This window comes from Rhinoraja longicauda, chromosome 9 (genome assembly GCF_053455715.1).
Source record: "Rhinoraja longicauda isolate Sanriku21f chromosome 9, sRhiLon1.1, whole genome shotgun sequence".
Taxonomy (NCBI): Eukaryota; Metazoa; Chordata; class Chondrichthyes; order Rajiformes; family Arhynchobatidae; genus Rhinoraja; species Rhinoraja longicauda.
Window position 1 is genome coordinate 16343446 of NC_135961.1, and position 19654 is coordinate 16363099.

The following is a 19654-nucleotide window of genomic DNA, read 5'->3' on the forward strand; positions in this document are numbered from 1 at the left end:
CTGCAAATGAGATGAAATGTTCTGTAATGTGGTAATATTAAAGAATTCTCTTTTGACAGTAAACAGGATAAATGCCCAAATATTGCTACACATAGTTTTCCTATTAATCTTGTAACAAGCTGTCCAGAGACTAATGTGCTTGTCAGTGGAAATTTCAAGTTTTTGGGTACAAAATCCAATACTGCAATTTTTTCATTTGATCTCAGCCATCTGTGAGCGTAGCAAACTGCAAGGAGATTTTCAACCAATCAAATTGAAGAGACTTTACTGAAACATGTTAACAAAAACAGGAGGCAAAAGCAATTGGGAGAGTAACTAATATTTAAATTGTACAGGAAATGAAATGAAGATTTAAACTGGATGATTATACGTGACAATAATAAATGAAGCTAAATATAAAGCCATTTGAGAGCCTGTGGAGTCTTGTAGGTTAATGTACGGGGATCGCTGGGCGGCACGGACTTGGAGGGCCGAAAAGGCCTGTTTCCGGCTGGATATATATGATGATGATGATGATGAAACATGAACAGATGATGTATACAATATTTTTTATATGATTTAAAAACTCATCTGAAATGGAGGTGGCTAGTTTTGGTAAATGACTTAATTAACCAAGAGATTGATGATTTAACCTATCCCCACTAAAACCATAAATGGATGGATTCAGCTTTGAAAACTTTAATATTTTTATCAAGTGTTCCTTGGAAGTTAAAATGTATTATATTTTATCATTACAAAGTAGGTTTTAACATGAGTGTAAACATATTATATTCATTGTCAAAAATTGGAACTAAACCATACAATTATAGTAGTTCAAAAATATTTTGAAAATGTACCCTTAGCTTAATTAGCTACACACGCATTTTTTCATACCATTTTAGTATTTCATTATTACTTCCACTTTTTTTTCCCCCTCTGTTAATAAATGTAATTGTGGCTGAATGGTGATACAAAATTATGTTTATTTATTAGAATTGCTCCCCCCTCTCCCCTTCCCATTCCCCCCTCATCTCTCTCTCCCCTCACCTACCTCCCTCCCTCCCTCCCTCCCTCCCTCCCTCCCTCCCTCCCTCCCTCCCTCCCTCCCTCCCTCCCTCCCTCCCTCCCTCCCTCCCTCCCTCCCTCCCTCCCTCCCTCCCTCCCTCCCTCCCTCCCTCCCTCCCTCCCTCCCTCCCTCCCTCCCTCCCTCCCTCCCTCCCTCCCTCCCTCCCTCCCTCCCTCCCTCCCTCCCTCCCTCCCTCCCTCCCTCCCTCCCTCCCTCCCTCCCTCCCTCCCTCCCTCCCTCCCTCCCTTCCCCCCTCTCCCCTCTCCCCTCTCCCCTCTCCCCCCCACTCCATCCCCCTCAACCCTCCTTATCCTCCCTCCGTCCCTCCTCCCTCCCTCCCCCCTCCCTCCCTAGGAGATAGATTTAAACTTTAATATATGAATAACTTTAGAAAGATAACACCGATTTCAATTAAACTTCTTCCATTAGCACCAAAGGGACGTCGGTGAGTAAGGTGGGCCTAAAATTGTCACGCTATCGTGTACCGTTTTGGCCCTAGTTCAGGCACAAACGAGAGTTTTAGTATATAGATTATAAAAGCATTAATTATCTATCCATCTGAAACTGAATTAAATGGTAATCACTTTGATGAATTGCAGTGACTTCCTGTTAAGTTCAGAAATTATTTGGGGTAATTCAAGAACTCTCTTGAATTCTCCTTCCTAAGCCAACTTTTCATGTTAACTGCCCTGGTGTGAAGATGACAGTAAAAGAGGAGATTCGAAAGATGAAACAGGAGATAAAGTTAATAATATGGGAGATTGGAGGCAGGTTCAGCATAATATAGAAAAATTAGAATAACATTTGAAGAGCATACAATTTTGACAAATCCCATTTTTAGTTTAGAGCTTATTCCAGTTTACACAGAAGGTTTCCATTTCCTTGCTGAAATCAAGGAGGAAAGTGTACAGTATTTATAGATATTAAGGAACCTGTTGCTTTGTAAGTGCAATGAGGTTGACTATTTTAACATCCCAAACTTTTTTACAGGCTATTCAGAAATCTTTACAAAAGAGAGCATCAACAAGAGAAGATGCAGTTGCATCCACAAGTAACCTAGATGAGGTAGTAGATGAACTTGCAAGATTCTTAGTCTTTGTCACGAGGTAGTTACTAATTCGTGAATCAATTTTGTATTCTTTGAAAATTCACACTGCTTTTAAAATAAAGCTTATATTTTGGAATAACAGATTATCACCATTGAACAGATAAGTAGATAAATGACATATGTTGCATTATTTTTCTTCACATCAAAATTATAGGGCATTGTATGAACATCTATATTTTTACATAGTGTATTGGAATTGATTGTTGCTGTGGCTTGGAAGTAATTCTATTTTCAGTTTTGTTCTCTGGTTCCATTCAATAATTGAGATATTTATACGCACTGTCAACCATAAATTTGTTTCTTTAAAGACAACATCCCATGAACTGCCCTTTTTGATATCCTGAAGGTTTAGATGGATATTAGGGATGTCAAAGAGGAGCGTTTACACGAGAGTTGTTGGTGTGATGTAGTTTATTCTCTTTTTTTCTGAAAATATTGTTCATAAATCAAGTGTGCAACTCGAGGGGAATGGCGACTTCTACGGCTTCCCAGATATTATTCACTGGGTCTCATTATAACAGAGCTGACAAGAATCAATAGCCTGCCAGCGAAGAGTACTGAAAAGTTGGGTTGCTGCGAGAGCCACAGGTAAGTGTATGTGTAGCTCAGTTTGAAAAAATATGCGATCAAGAATTGTTGGAGGGGTGACAATAGTGGGAAGGTGGAGCAAAGAGCTCGGAGTCTGAGTTAGATAGAGGTTGGGAACTGAGGCAGAAACCATGTGTAGGCGTGGCTGAGTACAACTGAATTTGGAGAGGTGCAGATAAATTTTGGTTTCCTTGTTGTACCTAGATAAATCAGTTTTACTACACTTTTTCCTATTGAATGGTTATGTAAATAATCTTTACAATTTTCTCAACTCCGTGCTGCACGGAAATGGTCCTAAAGCCCAACTCGTACATGCTGACCAAAATGTCTATCTATGCTAACCTCATTTTTCAGTGTTTTTAGTGTTTTCTGTGTTCTTTATCCACGTACCTATCCAAATGCTTTTTAAACACGGTGATTGCACCTATCTCTACTATTTCCTCTAGCAGCTTGTTCCTTTTACCTCACACCTTCCTCTGTGTGAAAAGCCTGCTCTCAGATTTCCTTTAAATATTTCTCCTCGCACCTCAAACCTATGTGTTTTAGTTTTTTTACTCATCTACCCTTTGATAATCTCTCCTATATATGCACCTTATAATTTTATAAATTCCTCTAAGGTCACCCTCAGCCTGCTATGCTCCAGTGAGAACAATCCCAGCCTGTCCAATCTCTCCTTGTAACTAAAGCCGTGCATTTCTGGCAGCATCCTGGTGAATCTCTTCTTAGCATTACCACATCCTTTTAGCATTACCACATCCTTTCTATAACATGGTGAACAGAAAGCACACATTATTCCAAGTGTGCCCTAACCAATATCTTTTACAACTGTGACATGATGTCCTAACTCTTATAGTTAATACCCCTACGTAAGCAAGCTAAATGCCTTTTTTGCCGTCCTATCCACCCGTGTCATCATTTTCCGGGAGCTATGAACTTGCAACCTAAGTTCCTTCTACCCATCCACACTTTCCAATGCACCATAACTCTTCGCAGCCATGCTGTCTTGACTTGGTAACTTTGCACCTGAAATATTGTCATAAGGTATTGGAGCAGGCAATGTAATACAACAAGCCTCCTGTACATGCTTTTGATGTTGAGGTACAGTGTGCAACCTGAATGTGACTACCCGGCCGATCCTCTTTCTAGCTAGGTGACAGCATTGAACACAAATAGAATATGTGGTCTGATCTCGGTAGGATGACCTAACACTTGTTACAAGAAAAATCCTGCTGTTGAACATGACTAAATACATTGAAAAAAATCAATATTTCAAGTTTTGTGGATACCCAAGAATTTCAGGTGGCAGACTTGTTTAGGAGTAGGTACCTTCCATGTAAAACATTAGACATCCGTGGTATGATTTGCAGGACAACAAGATAACACAAATATACATCGGCATTAAATAATAGATGCTCTACCAGGAGTATGTTAGTGAATGGTGAGGTTTGGTAACAACTTGTAACCAATTCAATGGTAATCTCCAGTGCTCGTGATTGCAGGACACTGTCACCAGAGTTTATGCAGAAGAGAAATAGTTGTCAGAAAAGGCAAGATAATATATTACTAAATAAGGACATTTATCAATTTCCCCCACTCTCATGTGCCCCACCTGGATGTGCATCCATTTCCTCTTCTATATATATTCCTTCCTCTGGCTTCACATTTTACGCTACTTCTATCCTCATCTACGTATCTTTCACTTTTTGTCTTTTCAACTCTGGCCTTTCTCCAATTATCTGCCAATTAACACCCCTCCCCCCCCACCCGTATCCACCCAGCGGCAAAGCCAGGCTTTGTCCCACCTACATCTCTCTTCCAGCTTTTTCCCCTTCCACAATCAGTTTGAAGAAGGGGGACCCGACCCAAAACATCACTTATGCATGTTCTCCAGAGATGCTGCCTGACCGGCTGAGTTACTCCAGCACTCAGTCTTTTTTTTTTGTAAGCTAGCATTTGCAGTTCCTTGTGTCTGCATTTATCAGTTCCTCAGCATCTCTTTATTCTTAGCTAGAGGAACATCTGATCAGAATTGTGTGGATATGGTAGAAATAATGTGACAAAATGATTAGTTCTGTTCCCTTTATCATTTATGGGAGTGTAACATCACCCTTCATGAGGAAGTGATTTGGCTGAATTTGACCAGGAATATTGTAAAGGGCGGGACTGACTCATCAAATGTAAAATTCCAATTCTGTGAACACAACCATTAGTGGCACAAGGATGTAGTTAGTGTGGCTGCCTCACGGCTCCATGTATCTGGATTTAATCATGACAGGTAATGTCTGTATGTAGTTTGTACAGAGGTTTCTACTGGGTGCTCTGGTTTCCTCACACATCCCAATGCAGGCTATGAAGTTGAATCACAATTGTAAACTACCTTTCCCAATTGGCGGCGCTGCCATTAGCAGCTGCGGCTTACCTGCGGTCCATTTGTCTTTGTGTTTTTGTTGGTTTTTTGTCTTAATTGTAGTTGTGATGTTGTGTTTTTGTGTTTGTGTACTATGTGTGTATGTGGGGGGGAAGGGGGGAAGTGTAAAATTGTAAATATGTGTCCCTTCCGAACGGAGACCCGACCTTTGTTTTCTGGGTGTTGTCTCCGTTCCTGCTGCGGCCTACCATCGGCCCAACTTCTGGAGCTGGCGGCCTCCAGGGCTCCGGTTCGCAGAGCCCGCGGACCGGACTTACCATCAGCGGAGCCGGCCGTCTTCGGAGGCTACGGGAGCAGCTGCGACTCGCCTTAGGCTCGGGCCGTGTGGATGCCGACATCAGGAGCTCCGGCAGCGGCAGCGTGTTCGCCCGCCCCGGATCGCGGGGCTTGGGTCGCGGACATTTCACCGTCCGGCGCGGCATAAAATAGGCCGCGGGATATTTCTCTGCTGGGCGGGGGCTTCAATGTCGGGAGCCACGACCGCCCCGACGTGCAGCAACAGCGGCAGCAGCAGCGTGTTCGCCCGCCCCGGATCGGACTTATCATCGGCGGAGCCGGCCGTCTTCGGAGGCTGCGGGAGCGGCTGCGACTCGCCTTAGGCTCGGCCCGCTGCGGACCGTCCGGCGCGGCCTGCAACCACAACAACCTGACCGCGGGAGAGGACAGCAGGAGAAGGGAAAAGACATTGTGGCCTTCCATCACAGTGAGGAGAGGACTGGAGGAGACTCACTGTGATGGATGTTTTCTTGATGGATGTTTCTTTTGTGTGTTTTGGGAGTTGTGTAATTTTAATGCCTATTTTGATGCTTTTGTTGTTGGACTGTGGGTGACTGAATTTCGCCCAATTTGGATGACAATAAAGCTATCTTGAATCTTGAATCTTCAGTGGCAAATCAATCGAGTAAGAAGTGTGAAGTGCTCTGGAAGGAGAATTAAACTAATATGATTTCTTTGTTGGGATTGACATGGACCAGTGGAGTGAAGTTCAGGGCTGCTTTAGATTTGTAGTAAGTAAACATTTTGATGTCCGCTTGGAGTGAATAGATTTTGAACTGTGTGCAGAGGTAGCATTTTATGTACATATAATAATTATCTAGTCACTTCATTTTTTCTGTTGTATTAATGACTTTTATTAATATTATGCTCTATGAATCTGGTTTAAAAGTATTAATATATCAAAAGATGGCCCCTTGCCACTACTTTGAAACCTTCGCACGAGGGAAGTTTTTAATCTTTTATGTGGACACAAGGAACTACAGATGCTGTGCTACCAAAAAGACAGTGCTGGAGTAACCCAGCAGCTCAGCAGCATCTCTGGAGAACATAGATAGGCAATGGTTTGGGTTGGGATCCTCCTTCAGTGATTATAGTGGGGGGGGGGGGGGGGGGGGGGGGGGGGGTGAGAAAGCTGGAGAAGAGGTGGTGGTGGGACAAAGCCTGGCAAGTAATAGGTGGATACAGGTGAAGGTTTTTCTTTTGATTGGCAGTTAGGTGGACAAAGGCCAGAGGTGGGAAGAAGACAAAAGGCTGTGAGATAAGGAGAGAAGAGGTGCAAAATATGAAGTCGGAGGAAGGGAAGAGAAGGGGAAAGAATATTGATTAGTTACCTAAAATTGGTGAATTCAATGTTCATTCCGTAAGGTACTAAGCTACCCAAGCGCAATACGAGGTGCTGTTCCTCCAGTTTACCTGTGACCTCACTCTGGCAGTGGAAAAGGCCCAGGACAGACAGGTCGTTATGGGAAGGGGAAGGGGAGTTAAAGTTGTGAGCAACGGGGATATCCAGAAGGCCCTGTCCGACTGGAGGAACAGCACCTCCTATTCCGCTTGGGTAGCGTAAAACCCAACAATCTTCACATTGAGTGCTCCAATTTTAAGTAACTAACCAACAACAACTGGCACTATCCTACACACCGGGGACAATTTACAATCATCCTAAAGCTAATTAAGCTACAAACATGGTTGTCTTTGGCGTGTGAAGGAAGTCAGTGCACCCGGAGAACCCACGTGGTCACGGGGGGATCGTGCGGGCTGCGTACAGACAGCACCTGTAGTTGGGATTGAACCCGGATCTCTGGCGCTGTGAGGCAGCAACTCTACCGCTGCCTCTACCAGCATCTCTCAGTCTGAAGAAGGGTCTCGACCCGAAACGTCACACATTCCTTCTCTCCAGAGATGCTGCCTAACCTGCTGAGTTACTCCAGCATTTTGTGATACCTTCGATTTGTACCAGCATCTGCAGTTATTTTTCTGCACTACTATGCACATCCACTATCTAGGCAGGGAATGGACAGGTATGGATCACGTGCAGGCAGAAGAGTTTAGTTTAACTTGGCATCATGTTCAGCATGGACATTGTGGGCCAAAGGGCCTGTTCCTGTGCTATTCTTTTCCGTGTTCTATGTGTATATTTAATGAATCATCCTTAGTCCTCGCCGATGGTCATTATTTTTTAGTGTCCGAGTTCAGAATATAATTCCAGACATTTTATATAAAGGTCATTATTAGCATGTGAAGAATGTAGCTAACAGTTTAGTTAATGAGCAACGGTTAATGAGGCAGAACAAATTTTGTCGTCTTCCTTAACTACACATGTCATCACTGCAGAGCTGGAGATTTGAGGCACCATGTCACTGTCCACTGAAATTATTCAGGAAGAATAAGTGCAGGAGTACTTGAGTACAGAAGCAAAGAGGTCCAGTTGTATAGTGCCCTGGTGAGACCACATCTGGAGTATTGTGTGCAGTTTTGGTCTCCTAATTTGAGGAAGGAGAGGCAGTGCAGCGTGGGTTCACGAGGTTAATCCCTGAGATGGAGGGACATCATATGAGGAAAGATTGGAAAGACTGGGCTTGTATTCACTGGAGTTTAGAAGGATGAGACGGAATCTTATAGAGACGTATAAAATTATAAAAGGATTAGACAAGCTAGATGCAGGAAAAATGTTCCAAATGTTAGGGGAGTCCAGAACCAGGGGACACAGTCTAAGAATAAAGGGGAGGCCATTTAAAACTGAGGTGAGAAGAAACTTTTTCACCTAGAGAGTTGTGAAATTTGTGGAATTCTCTGCCACAGAAGGCAATGGAGGCCAATTCACTGGATGAATTTAAAAGAGAGTTGGAGCTCTAGGGGTTAGTGGAATCAGGGGATATGGGGAGAAGGCAGGGACAGGTTACTGATTGTAGATGATCAGCCATGATCACAATGAATGGCGGTGTTGGCTCGAAGGGCCAGATGGCCTCCTCCTACACCCATTTTTGCTATGTTTCTATGTAACCCTTCCCCCATTCCTTGTCCCCTTCCACCTACATCCCTTCCTCCGAATTCAGATTTAAGGCCTCTTCTCTCCTAATCTCACAGCCTTTTGTCTTCTTCCCATCTCTGGCCTTTGCCCACCCATCTGCCAATCAAAACACTCCATCAACCTAAGACTTGCCAGGCTTTGATCCATCCCTACCTCTTGTATTCAATGCACCTTAACCTTGCATATTGCGATCATGTACAATTTTACCCCTTGTTTGCATGTTTCCCCTCAGGTCCGTTTTCTTGGTCTCTTTGCTCTGTTTTCCCTATTTATCCTTTTGTTTATCAAACCGTTTTCATTTCCTGCCTCTCTCTGCTTTCCATAAACTAATCTTGTACTAATCTTGTACGTAAGGAAATGATTTAAAAAATATAATTAACTCCATGTTTGAGTTTATAATTGTTGCTAGTCACAGCAAGAGAGGTTCTTAATGAACAATTAAGGCCGTCCAATTCTAAAGTGGAATATTTGTTTTGTAGTTTGGACAGAAGTTTACAAAATGGGACAAATTTTGTCCAACCGACCCATCAAAAACACAAGTGGAAGCTGTGTGGTTTGAAAGCTAATCCTTTTGCTTAGAATGATGTTTGCACCATGTTAACTTTATTGCATTTAATATGAAACATCTCCTGGAAACTTATAGATATCTCATGACTACATGAATTAATTCAAATGTGCTTTTAATTGGGCAGGTTAAAAATCGTATTCATCAGTCCATCCCCATCAGTTATCCTTCAGGGATCAGTTTTCAATACAGTTGCCTCTTTTAATGAGCAGTGCTGTTGCCCTAGAGCTCAAATAATGCAGGGTTTTGTTTTCCCATTGCTCTCTTTGTGGGCTTTGCACAGGCTCTAGCTGTCTATCCTATCTGTCCCTCTCATGTAGACCCAACCACTGAGGGGTGATGATGGTGACTGTTGAGAGGCCATTGATATATATTTTTCCTCACTTTTTCTGGGTCTGGAGGTTGTTGGCAAAGCTAGGATTTATTAGCTGAATTTATTACCAGATGATTTCAGAAGACATTTGATAGTATGTCACATTGGTGGGCCTGGATTTGCAGATAGATCAAATTGGGTAACAGTAATTAAACCAGTTGAGTTTTTATCATCATTATTACTGCTGAATGTTCATTTTTATTAACTAAATCTAAATTCCGCAGCTACCGTAGTGGGACGTATTCTTTGTGTATTAACCCAGTCATCTCGATTATTAGTCTGGTAATTTAACTGCTGCAATACTACTGTATCCTGAGCCTATTTGTGAAACTAGGTACAAGAGTTAGGGATAGGTAACTCACAAGGTCATTACCTAGTAGCTATGTCATGTATGGTGGAATAGTCCCTATCATTTATCAGTCCACAACTGAATGGTCTCGATTTAGCTGCATGAGCACACAAATTGCTTTGGATATTTGCTGAGTTGTAAATAGAATTGAACATTGTGCAATCATTACTGAATGTTTCAACTTTTGTCCTTAATATTGAAGGAAGATTATGATGAAACAGCTGAAGATGGTTAGATCTAGGACACTCATCTTACAATGATTGTCATAGGCTGGGATGAATTACTATTTGTTTGGTGACTTTTTGGAAAATTAGACTATTAATAGCGTGAAAGGAATAACATTTTGCTGGAGTTTGTTTTACCTTTAAATGCAATTAAAGGCTTGAAGCTATATAACAACTTCTATTAAATACTTCCTTTGGTATTGCATCATTTGGGAAACTGATTGATTATACAGATGAACCATTTTGTTCTGATACATTACGCCTGAATATTTTTATTGTTTTCAGAGATTTACAAAGTCAGGGCAAACAGCTGTATCATCAAGCAAGTTGGGTCATGATCATCAATGCAGCTTGTCAGGTAAACACAGAATCAACACCAATATAGTTAAATACATTTATTATTAATGATGCTTAAAGAAATTAGATCTATATCATATCATGAGTAGCTAAATAAGTTTGATCTATATTCTTTGTTTAGAAGAATGGGGAAAATCTTATTAAAACGTAGAAGATGAGGGTAGGGCGGTGGATGTTGTCTACATGGATTTTGGTAAGGCATTTGACAAGGTCGCCCATGGTAGGTTGATCCAGAACATTAAGATGCAAGGGATTAGCAATGACTTGGTCATATGGATTCAGAACTGGCTTATTCTTGGAAGACAGGGGGTTTTGTTGGAAGGCCAATATTCAGGCTGGATGTCTGTGACTTGTGGTGTTCTATAAGTGGTAACCACAAGTAGATAAAGTGGTAAAGAAGGTATGTGGTATGCTTATCTTTATTGATCCGGGGTATTGAGAACAAGAGTCAGGAAGTCATGAGGCAATTTTATAGGACTTTGATTAGGTCGCATTTGGAGTTTTGCGTGCAGTTCTGGTCACTCCATTATAGGAAGGATGATGATGGCTTTGGAAAAGGTGCAAGAGGTTTACCAGAATGATGCTTGAATTAGAGGGTATTAACTACAGGGAGAGGTTGGATTGTTTTCTTTTGAATGCCAGCTGTTACAGGGAGACCAGATAGAAGTATATAAAATTATGTAAAGCAGAGAGAGGGTAAACATTCAAAACCTTTTCCCCAGGCTGGACATATCAAATACTAGAGGGTATAGCTTTAAGGTTAAAGGGGCAAGTTTAACGATTTTGTTTTACACATAGGGTTGTGAGTGTCTGGGAGTAGTGGTGCAGGCATTTAAGAGACATGGATGTGCAGGGAATGGAAGGATATGAATTATGTGCAGGCAGAAAAGGTTCATGGGCCGAAGGGCCTTCTTTTGTGCTGTACTGTTCTATATTTTATGATCCTTAGACAAAAGAATGTAGACGATAAAATATTTCCATTTGCAGGACACTTCCAAATTAGCGGACGCAGTTTAAATGTTTTCCTGAGGTACATAGAGAACGCTTATGGAGGTGGATGAGTCTCTGAAATTAGAGAATTCACTCGCATCAGATCATACAAGACAGAAATTGAATGATATTTTAGATATTCATGTAATGTAAGAGAATGGGATTAGTGCAGGAAAGGAGTGCTGATGTAAAAGATCACCAGTAGTTTTATTGAATAGTGAAGTAGGTACAAGAGGCAGAATGGACTACTACTGCTTCTGTTTTGATTGTTTTACATCTGAACATATGCGTTGATACCACCATTTTAACTCTAATTCTCAAGTAATATCTCTTTGTGAAATTGTACTGTTTGAATACACAATGAACTGAGAATTCATGGGAACGGATTTTATTCTTGGTTACTTCCACTGTGGAAATTGCAAATGAACACTGAAATCTGGTTTATTTTAAGTTGATGGAACAGAATTCAAAATACAGTGTGATGTCACAATATATGTACATATGTACATTTAGTGCAAACTCTCAGGATAAATGTCTATCTTTATTTTAACCTCTTTTTGTCAATTGCTATTTATTTTGCTTACTAACCAGGACAAAACAATAGAATATCCAGAGAAGCATTAGGACCAGTACGTGCACCGTTGAAGGGAGAATTGCCTTTGCCTTCAGAATCAATAGAAAAAAAGGCAAACCAAAGTGATGCAGCAGAGATATGGCTACAACAGGCAAAAAAGGAAGCGGGTATTTTGGGTTCTGTTTTGGTAAGTACCTGAGACTTTAGCTAAATTTCTAAGATTCAAACTGCAAAAGAAACCTCTTCAACAAAAATTTTATTCCTTTCCAGAAAAATCTAATCACATGGATTCAGATGAAGAATATTGAAGTGAATTAGAATCATACAGTACAGAAGTTGGCCCTCAACCCATTTTGTCGTTGCCAACCAAGTACTCTAAACTAATCTCTTTCACCAGCACTTACCCCATTACCTTCTAGTGCTTGTTTAGGTGGTACTAAAATATTGAGATTCGCTGCCTCCACCATCTAATGGTGAAATCACTTGCCTCATGATTTGTATACTTCAGTCAAGTTCTCCCCCTTTCCTCTTGTAATCCATGGAAAACAAATCTATCCTATTCAGGCTCTCATCAATGAAATGCTCCATCCTGGACAAAGTCCGGGGCAAGCTCTCCAAATGCAAACATATCCTTACAAAGTGTGGCAACTAGAACTGTACATGGTGTTCTAGTTGTAGGAAACTGATGTCTTATAATGTTGTACCATAACCTCCCAACTTTTATGTTTCATATGTTGGCAAATGAAGGCAACTATGGCATTTGCTGCCTTCCCTGCCTCGTCAACCAGTGCTGCCACCTTCTGGGATTTTTGTACACCAATGTCCCTCAGTTATTTGATACTCCCCATGGTTGTACCATTCATTGTTTATGTCCAACCTTCAATAAACCTCCACATGCAGTGTCACATTTATCAAGATTAAATTCCATCTGCCATTACTCTGCCTATCTTACCAATTCATCTGTATCTCTTCAGACTATTCTCACTATAAAAAATATCATTTGTTTATGTCATTTGCAAACGTATTGATCATAACTCCTCCATTCACATGTCGATTGTTGATGTAAATAAAAAATTAAGGGTTCCAGAACAAAACTATCTAACACCACTGGTCACAAGCTACCAATCACAATAACAACCTTCAGCATCACCTCTGCCTCTTATTACCAATCCAATTTTAGATCAAATTTGCCAGTTTGCTTTGAATCCTGTCTCCCATATAGGACCTTGTGAAATGCCTAACTGAAATCCAAGTAGACTACACCGACACATTGCCCTCATCAATGCATTTTGTTACCTCTTTTGAAAAGTTCTAATTAGTCAAGTAGGTTATCTGCCACTGGCCCAACCCTGACCACCTAACAAAGCTCTATTTGATTATTTTTGATTAATGACTATTTTTCCACGTCAATAAAATCTGTCCCTTGGAACCATTCCCAATGATTTCTCTTCCATTGGAATTAAACTCACTGGCCTTAATTACCTGACTTATCCATGTTCCCCTTGAATAAAACTACAATGTTTGGTGTTCTCGAGTCATCTTCCATCTCGTCCGTAACGATGAAAAATTTAAAACTTAATCAGGGACATGGTAAGCTCCTCCTGCCTCCCATATCATGGTATTTATCTTAAGCCCTGCTGATTTATCCCCTTTAAGTCCACCATGGCATTTAATACCCTCGTTTTAATGGTAATGTTCTTTAATGTCACCGTCTAACTCCCTGAATTCTTTAACTACAATGACTTTCTCCTGAATGAATACAGTTGAGAAATATTCATTTCTCATCTATGTCTCTGGTGCAATGTCCAGAATGCTCTTTTGTCCCTTTTTCTTTCAGGTAACCCTCTTACCCTTAGTATAGTAAGAGAATGCTTTGGAATTCTCATATTTTTGTCCTCTTAATTTTATTTTCTCCTGTGCTACTGATGGGCCTCTCCACTTTCAGATCAATACCAATTCTATTTGGCCACATACTTTTTCTTCTCTTTCTGCAGTCCTTGACAGCTCATAATATTCAGGTTCCCTCAGATATGTTGTCCTTTTCTTTCAATCTATACAGTGACATGCTGGCCCTAACCTGTGGTTGAAGTGACTCCCCTTATCAGATGTACACTTAATTGCAAGTGCATGCTCCCAGATTACATTTTCAGGTCCTGTCTCACAATATTGAAATGGCACTCTTTTACCCATCTCACTACAAATTCAGGACCTCCCTTATCCTTTTCCATAACTACCTTGAAATATGGAGTTGCAAAGATCCAAAAGTAAATAAAGTTGCTCTCTCGCTGACATTCCCTAAAATTAGGTCTGGTATTTCCCCTTCTCAAGTAATAAGAATGTGATAACTGGAAAAATTAAAGCTGTTCAGCCAGAAGTTGTAGTTGTCTAGGCCGGAAACAGGTCTTTTGGCTCAACTTGTCCATGCGAACTAAGTTGCACAGCCAAGTTAATCCAATTTGGCTGCATTTGACTCCAAACCATTCCCTCCAAACCATTTCTATCAATGTATCTGTCCAAATGTCTTTTACATTTTGTAATTATACACATCTCTACCACATCCTCTGGCAGCTTCTTCTACATACTTTTATTAGTTATGCTATAGCTGGAAACATGGGGCATCTTGGATGGGGCATGTTGGACTGAAGGGCCTGTTTCTGCATTGTATGTCTCTGTGACAGTGAAACTGGTAGAATGACTACTGTGGATGGGGCATGGGGCATTTAGAAGGATGAGAGGGAATCTTATAGAGACGTATAAAATTATGAAAGGACAGGACAAGCTGGATGGAGGAAAAATGTTCCCAATGTTGGGGGAGTCCATAACCAGGGGCCACAGTCTAAGAATAACGGGGAGGCCATTTAAAACTGAGGTGAGAAAAAACATTTTCACCCAGAGAGTTGTGAATTTGTGGAATTCTCTGCCATAGAATGCAGTAGAGACCAATTCACTGGATGAGTTTAAAAGCGAGTTAGATAGAGCTCTAAGGGCTAATGGAATCAAGGGATATGGGGAGAAGGCAGGCACAGGTTACTGATTGTGAATGATCAGCCATGATCACAATGAATGGCGGTGCTGGCTCGAAGGGCCAAATGGCCTCCTGCACCTATTTTCTATGTGCACCTGTGTGAAAATGTTACACCACAGGTCCCCTTAAAATCTTCCATCCTCATCTGAGGGGTTAAAAAAGTATATCTCGTATTGACATTATATTGGAATTATTGGCAATTGAGAGTTTAGCCCATGAAACGTAGAGACAGGTGTACTGGAAAACAAGGACAAAATAAAACCTTTATATGGTGTGGGTGGGTGGAAGAGCTGAAAGTAGACAGATCAGACCACCTTGCCTGTCTTAGTTCTGATGAAGTATTGTATCTGAACATTAACTATTTCTCTTTTAACCAATGGTCCTGATCTGCTAAATATTTCTGGCATTCTGACATCTGGTGGCATGGTGGGTGGCGCAGTGGTAGAGTTGCTGCCTTACAGCACATGCAGTGCCAGAGACCCGGGTTCGATCCCGACTGCGGGAGCTGTCTGTGCGGAGACTGTACGTTCTCTCCGCTTGGGTTTTCTCCCACACTCCAAAGACGTACACGTTTGTAGGTTAATTAGCTTGGTATAAGTGTAAAATTGTCTGTAGTGTGCGTATGATAGTGTTAAGCATGGGGATCGCTAGGCCGAAAGGCCTGTTTCCGTGCTGTATCTCGAAACTAAAAACAAAACTAAATTTATTTCAGACAACCACAGCTGCAATGTTGTGATTTTCAGTGGTAGGGAGCTCTGTTGTATGGAGAGGAATCTGTGGTTGAAGAAAAAAAACTCCAGCAGTGGTGCAGAAGGTAGTATTCCTCAAACAAACATGACAGCCAAAGTAACTGGGAGAATGGAATGGACTTTTTGTATTCAACAACTCATGAGAAAGTGTGGCCAACATGACCATGAGAGCCCCCAAGCTTGTAGATACTGGTTGCTAATAAATTCCCTGAAATGGAAACAGGTTGATAAAAGGATGTCAGAGATGGAGTGATGGGTAGAAAATGAGAGCAGTAATGATTTTTTGAGTTCTTTTGTTTTGAGTAGGGAGCTATTGGTGCACTGGAAATGATGAGGGAGGAATTCTGAGGAGGGTAAAAATAAACTATGTTCAGTGTATCCCAACCACAGGAATTTTAATTTTAAACACATGCTCATTAATTTCCGTGTTAGAATTGTTGCTTTATATACTTCCTGCAGTTTGTCATTTGATAATTTATCAAGCTACAAATTCAGACACAGTAGATTGGAAATTAGAAAATGGATTGTAATTGGGGTAATTTAAGGTATAGCTGACTGCTTGCTTTAAATCAAAAATACTAGAGGAACAAGATAGACCACTCTGTTGAAATCGCCAGTGACATCAAACTTATTTCCAGAAATCCTAATATTGTGAATAAAATAACTATGAACACATGTCAAGATATTTTTTCATTCTATATTAGTGTAATAAAATGTAATGCATACGTACCTACACTGATACAGTGCTAGCTTTAGACATGAATAATGTACATTACTACCATAGTTTAGTTTTGAATTTAACATATAATTGAGGGGGTCGCTAACCCTCTTTTGTGAAAAATGAGTTGCATGCATTAACACGATCCTTACCCACTACACTACAACCTGTAAAAATGTCATATTTAAATTCAACCGATAAGTTGGTCAAATAACATTCTTATTTTCTTTGTGATTTATGGATTTTTCAAATGTGAATATCTCATAACGACACATGTGAGCGTAAGCAGTATATTGCACCAACCCCCTTAAATTTTACATCATTCAAAAATGAACTTCATAAACAAGGATAACACTTTATATTTCTGTCATTCATGGTAAGATTTACATCATTTTGTGTGCGAGACATACAGGGTTGCACTGTTTCGCATATCAGCTAACCAATGAAAAGATCAGGTCCTGATTTATACCAGCTCTTCACCTTCCCCCCATGTCTGAAGAAGGGTCCCAACCTGAAACATCACCCCTCCTTTTTCTCCAGAGATGCTGCCTGACCCGGTGATTTACTCCAACATTGTGTCTATTTGAATTGGATTCATGCTTCTGAATCACGTCAGGCAGCATTGGTCATTTTAGTGGCTGTCAAGGGTTTTTAACTAATCAATTCACCAATTGAAATTTTCTTGGCTCTAAGTATTAAGTTAAATGTCTTTTCAATTATATTGTGGATACAGTAGAATTCTATTGTTTGCAAATGCCTAATCTCTGCTTCCATGACTTTTTAAAATAAAACAAGAAGAGATACAGCTCTTGGAGATGAAATTAAAATTAACAGAGAAAGCAAAGAACAGTTCATTAAATATGATCAATTGGCCAGATACAGAGTGGATCTCTAGTGCAAATATTCAATCAGTAACATCCAAAGTTTAAAGATCACAAAGCAGCAACTCTTCAAGAAATAGTTATAAATGTCAATTATCAACTTATCCAAGAAGTTGAACAAAAATAATTGTTTGCAAACATTTTATATACAAAGAAATCGCAGAGAGTTATGAACACTGCCCAGTCTAGCACACAGAATCTGCCTATTAAAATGGCGCTGAAATTTACCCATGCCCTACTACAGAGTCGAGAGGTCTGTCTTGGTACACTAGTATCTTTGCTTTGAATTCAAGTTCCAACATGTCAATTTTTCAGTAGCTATTAAGAACCTGGTAATTTGTGATTGGTGCCATAAACTCATCCAATTACTGATATCCTTCATGGAGGGAAATCATTTGACTGATATCAAACACTGCTGGAGGAACTCAGCAGGCCAGGCAGCATCTGTGTAGGGACAGGCAACATCAATGCGAAAAAAGGTTCCAACCTGATATGCTGTCTGTTCATTCCCTTCACAGATGCTGCCTGATGAGCTGAGTTCCCCCAGCACTTTGTTTTTTTGTTCAAGATTTTAACATTTGCAGCCTCCTGGCTCCATTTACTGATATGATGAGATAGCTTAATTCTCACAGTACATGATTCACTCAAAAGTGAGGGATTTTGAGCCAAGAATGGGTTAATGTTTAATTTTGCCTGTACCACCAGTTAAACATTATACAGTCATGCTGACAAACTAAAATAAGATTTCAGATTTATTAAAATTGCTGTTTTGCATGGCAGGAACTCTCTGAGAATGAGAGGAGACAACTCCATGAACGTGCAACATACCTTAAAGAACAGCGAGATAAATTAGTGGCAATGAAGAAAGAACAGAGGGAGAAACACCTACCAAAAAATACAGAAATTCAGCATGTACCACCTGCACGAGAAACCAAAGAGGTACTGACAAGATAATCGTTAACTAAATATATATGTTTATGGCAGATAGAAGTGCATTTTGCTTTCAAAATGAGTAATATTGGAAGAACAGAATGGATCTGTATCTACATCCCAAAATTTGTATCTTTTATAATTAGCAAGGAACTGTACTAATTATTAATTTACTGAATTAAAGATTGGATGTTGCCCACTCTTTAATAACTAGCCCTTAAAGTTCCTGGTTGGAGGGAATGACTGAGCTTATCCATGAAACTTTACAGCTTGACATGAACTTCAATATGTTTAGTTTAAATGCTGTTTTCACTTTTTTAACATTTGCATTTAATTTGTAGTCAAACTTTTCTTACCTTTCTGATTTATTTTTTTGATTTCCTGATTTGCATTGTTTTATGCTCCAACCATTTTTCAGTCCTATACTATTGGTGTTGAGAATGTTTTGGGAAGGAGAAACGTGAATATGGCAACAAGCAGATGTGGTTGGAGGAAACACCAGCTAAGGAGATGCACGGCTGGATGGCGTGAAGCAGTATGGAGAATATCAGGATAATTATTTACATTTTGGTATTTTAGTGTTCATGTTGCCAGAAGAGATCAATAAGATTGTGTGTGGGATTGAATAATGGGAATTTGTGCAGCTCAAAATGATGAAGTTACATAATGTGGTAAAATTACTTGTGTTGGGATGACATTACAGGAATTAAGGTGTGCAAATGATAACATCCTAACAATGGACAAGAAATTCCAGAAATGTTTTGATTTTATTTAACCCAAATTCCATCTTTGTTTTATTGCTGTGGGTTTGACAAGGCAGTTGTCTGTGAAAAGGCTGTTTGGAATCATTAAGTTGAAGCACTGATTCAGAATTGCATTTAACGGCTGTGGATTTTCCAGAGTTTAGGAAGCCCAGCAGCTGGAAGGAAGTGTAAACTGGTGTCTGCAGAAGTTAAGCTTTGCCCTGACCCTGATTTTGACAAGTAGTGCAGAATCGCCTTGGTGAGCACATCTCCCACCTCATCAAAACCCTTGTTTCAGTAGACTGTGATTGTCCCCAGTGCTATCTGGCTGCATGCCTTCACAGGTGCCAACATTTCCCTTTGCAAAATTAGAAGCCTTGTTCTAGTTGAAAAGCACAACTTTCAAGTGTTTAATGCACTCAAAAGGCTTTGATATAGTAGTACAATATGTTAGTGTGCAAAATCACAGCACAGTAATACTTGCATGGAATGAACAGGAATAAATGTGATTGTAAGTGGCATGTGGTGCCTGATAGTGTACTGGAGGGCTGAATGCTTGAACTCCCAAAACACCAGAATTTAAATGGAATGAATTATGATATTTTTAAGTTTTATAAGAGGACAGGGTTGTGAAGAAGCTTCAAGGCAATTAAGACACATGGGCAAATAAATGGCAAAAACCATGTCTATAATTACAATCAGA

The 19654-nt window shown here is 40.3% G+C and overlaps 1 protein-coding gene across 3 annotated transcripts in view; it reads left to right on the forward strand.

The window, feature by feature from the left end:
* cfap36 (cilia and flagella associated protein 36) overlaps nucleotides 1-19654 on the forward strand; it is a 49681-nt gene that overhangs the window by 23286 nt on the left and 6741 nt on the right. For 2 of the 3 annotated variants that reach the window (XM_078404872.1, XM_078404870.1), the window contains 4 exons: nucleotides 2036-2110; nucleotides 10270-10342; nucleotides 11923-12092; nucleotides 18059-18217. In XM_078404872.1, coding sequence (XP_078260998.1) covers nucleotides 2036-2110; nucleotides 10270-10342; nucleotides 11923-12092; nucleotides 18059-18217 — 477 coding nt within the window. The remainder of the gene's footprint in view (nucleotides 1-2035; nucleotides 2111-10269; nucleotides 10343-11922; nucleotides 12093-18058; nucleotides 18218-19654) is intronic. The other variant, XM_078404871.1, reaches the window with a different exon arrangement.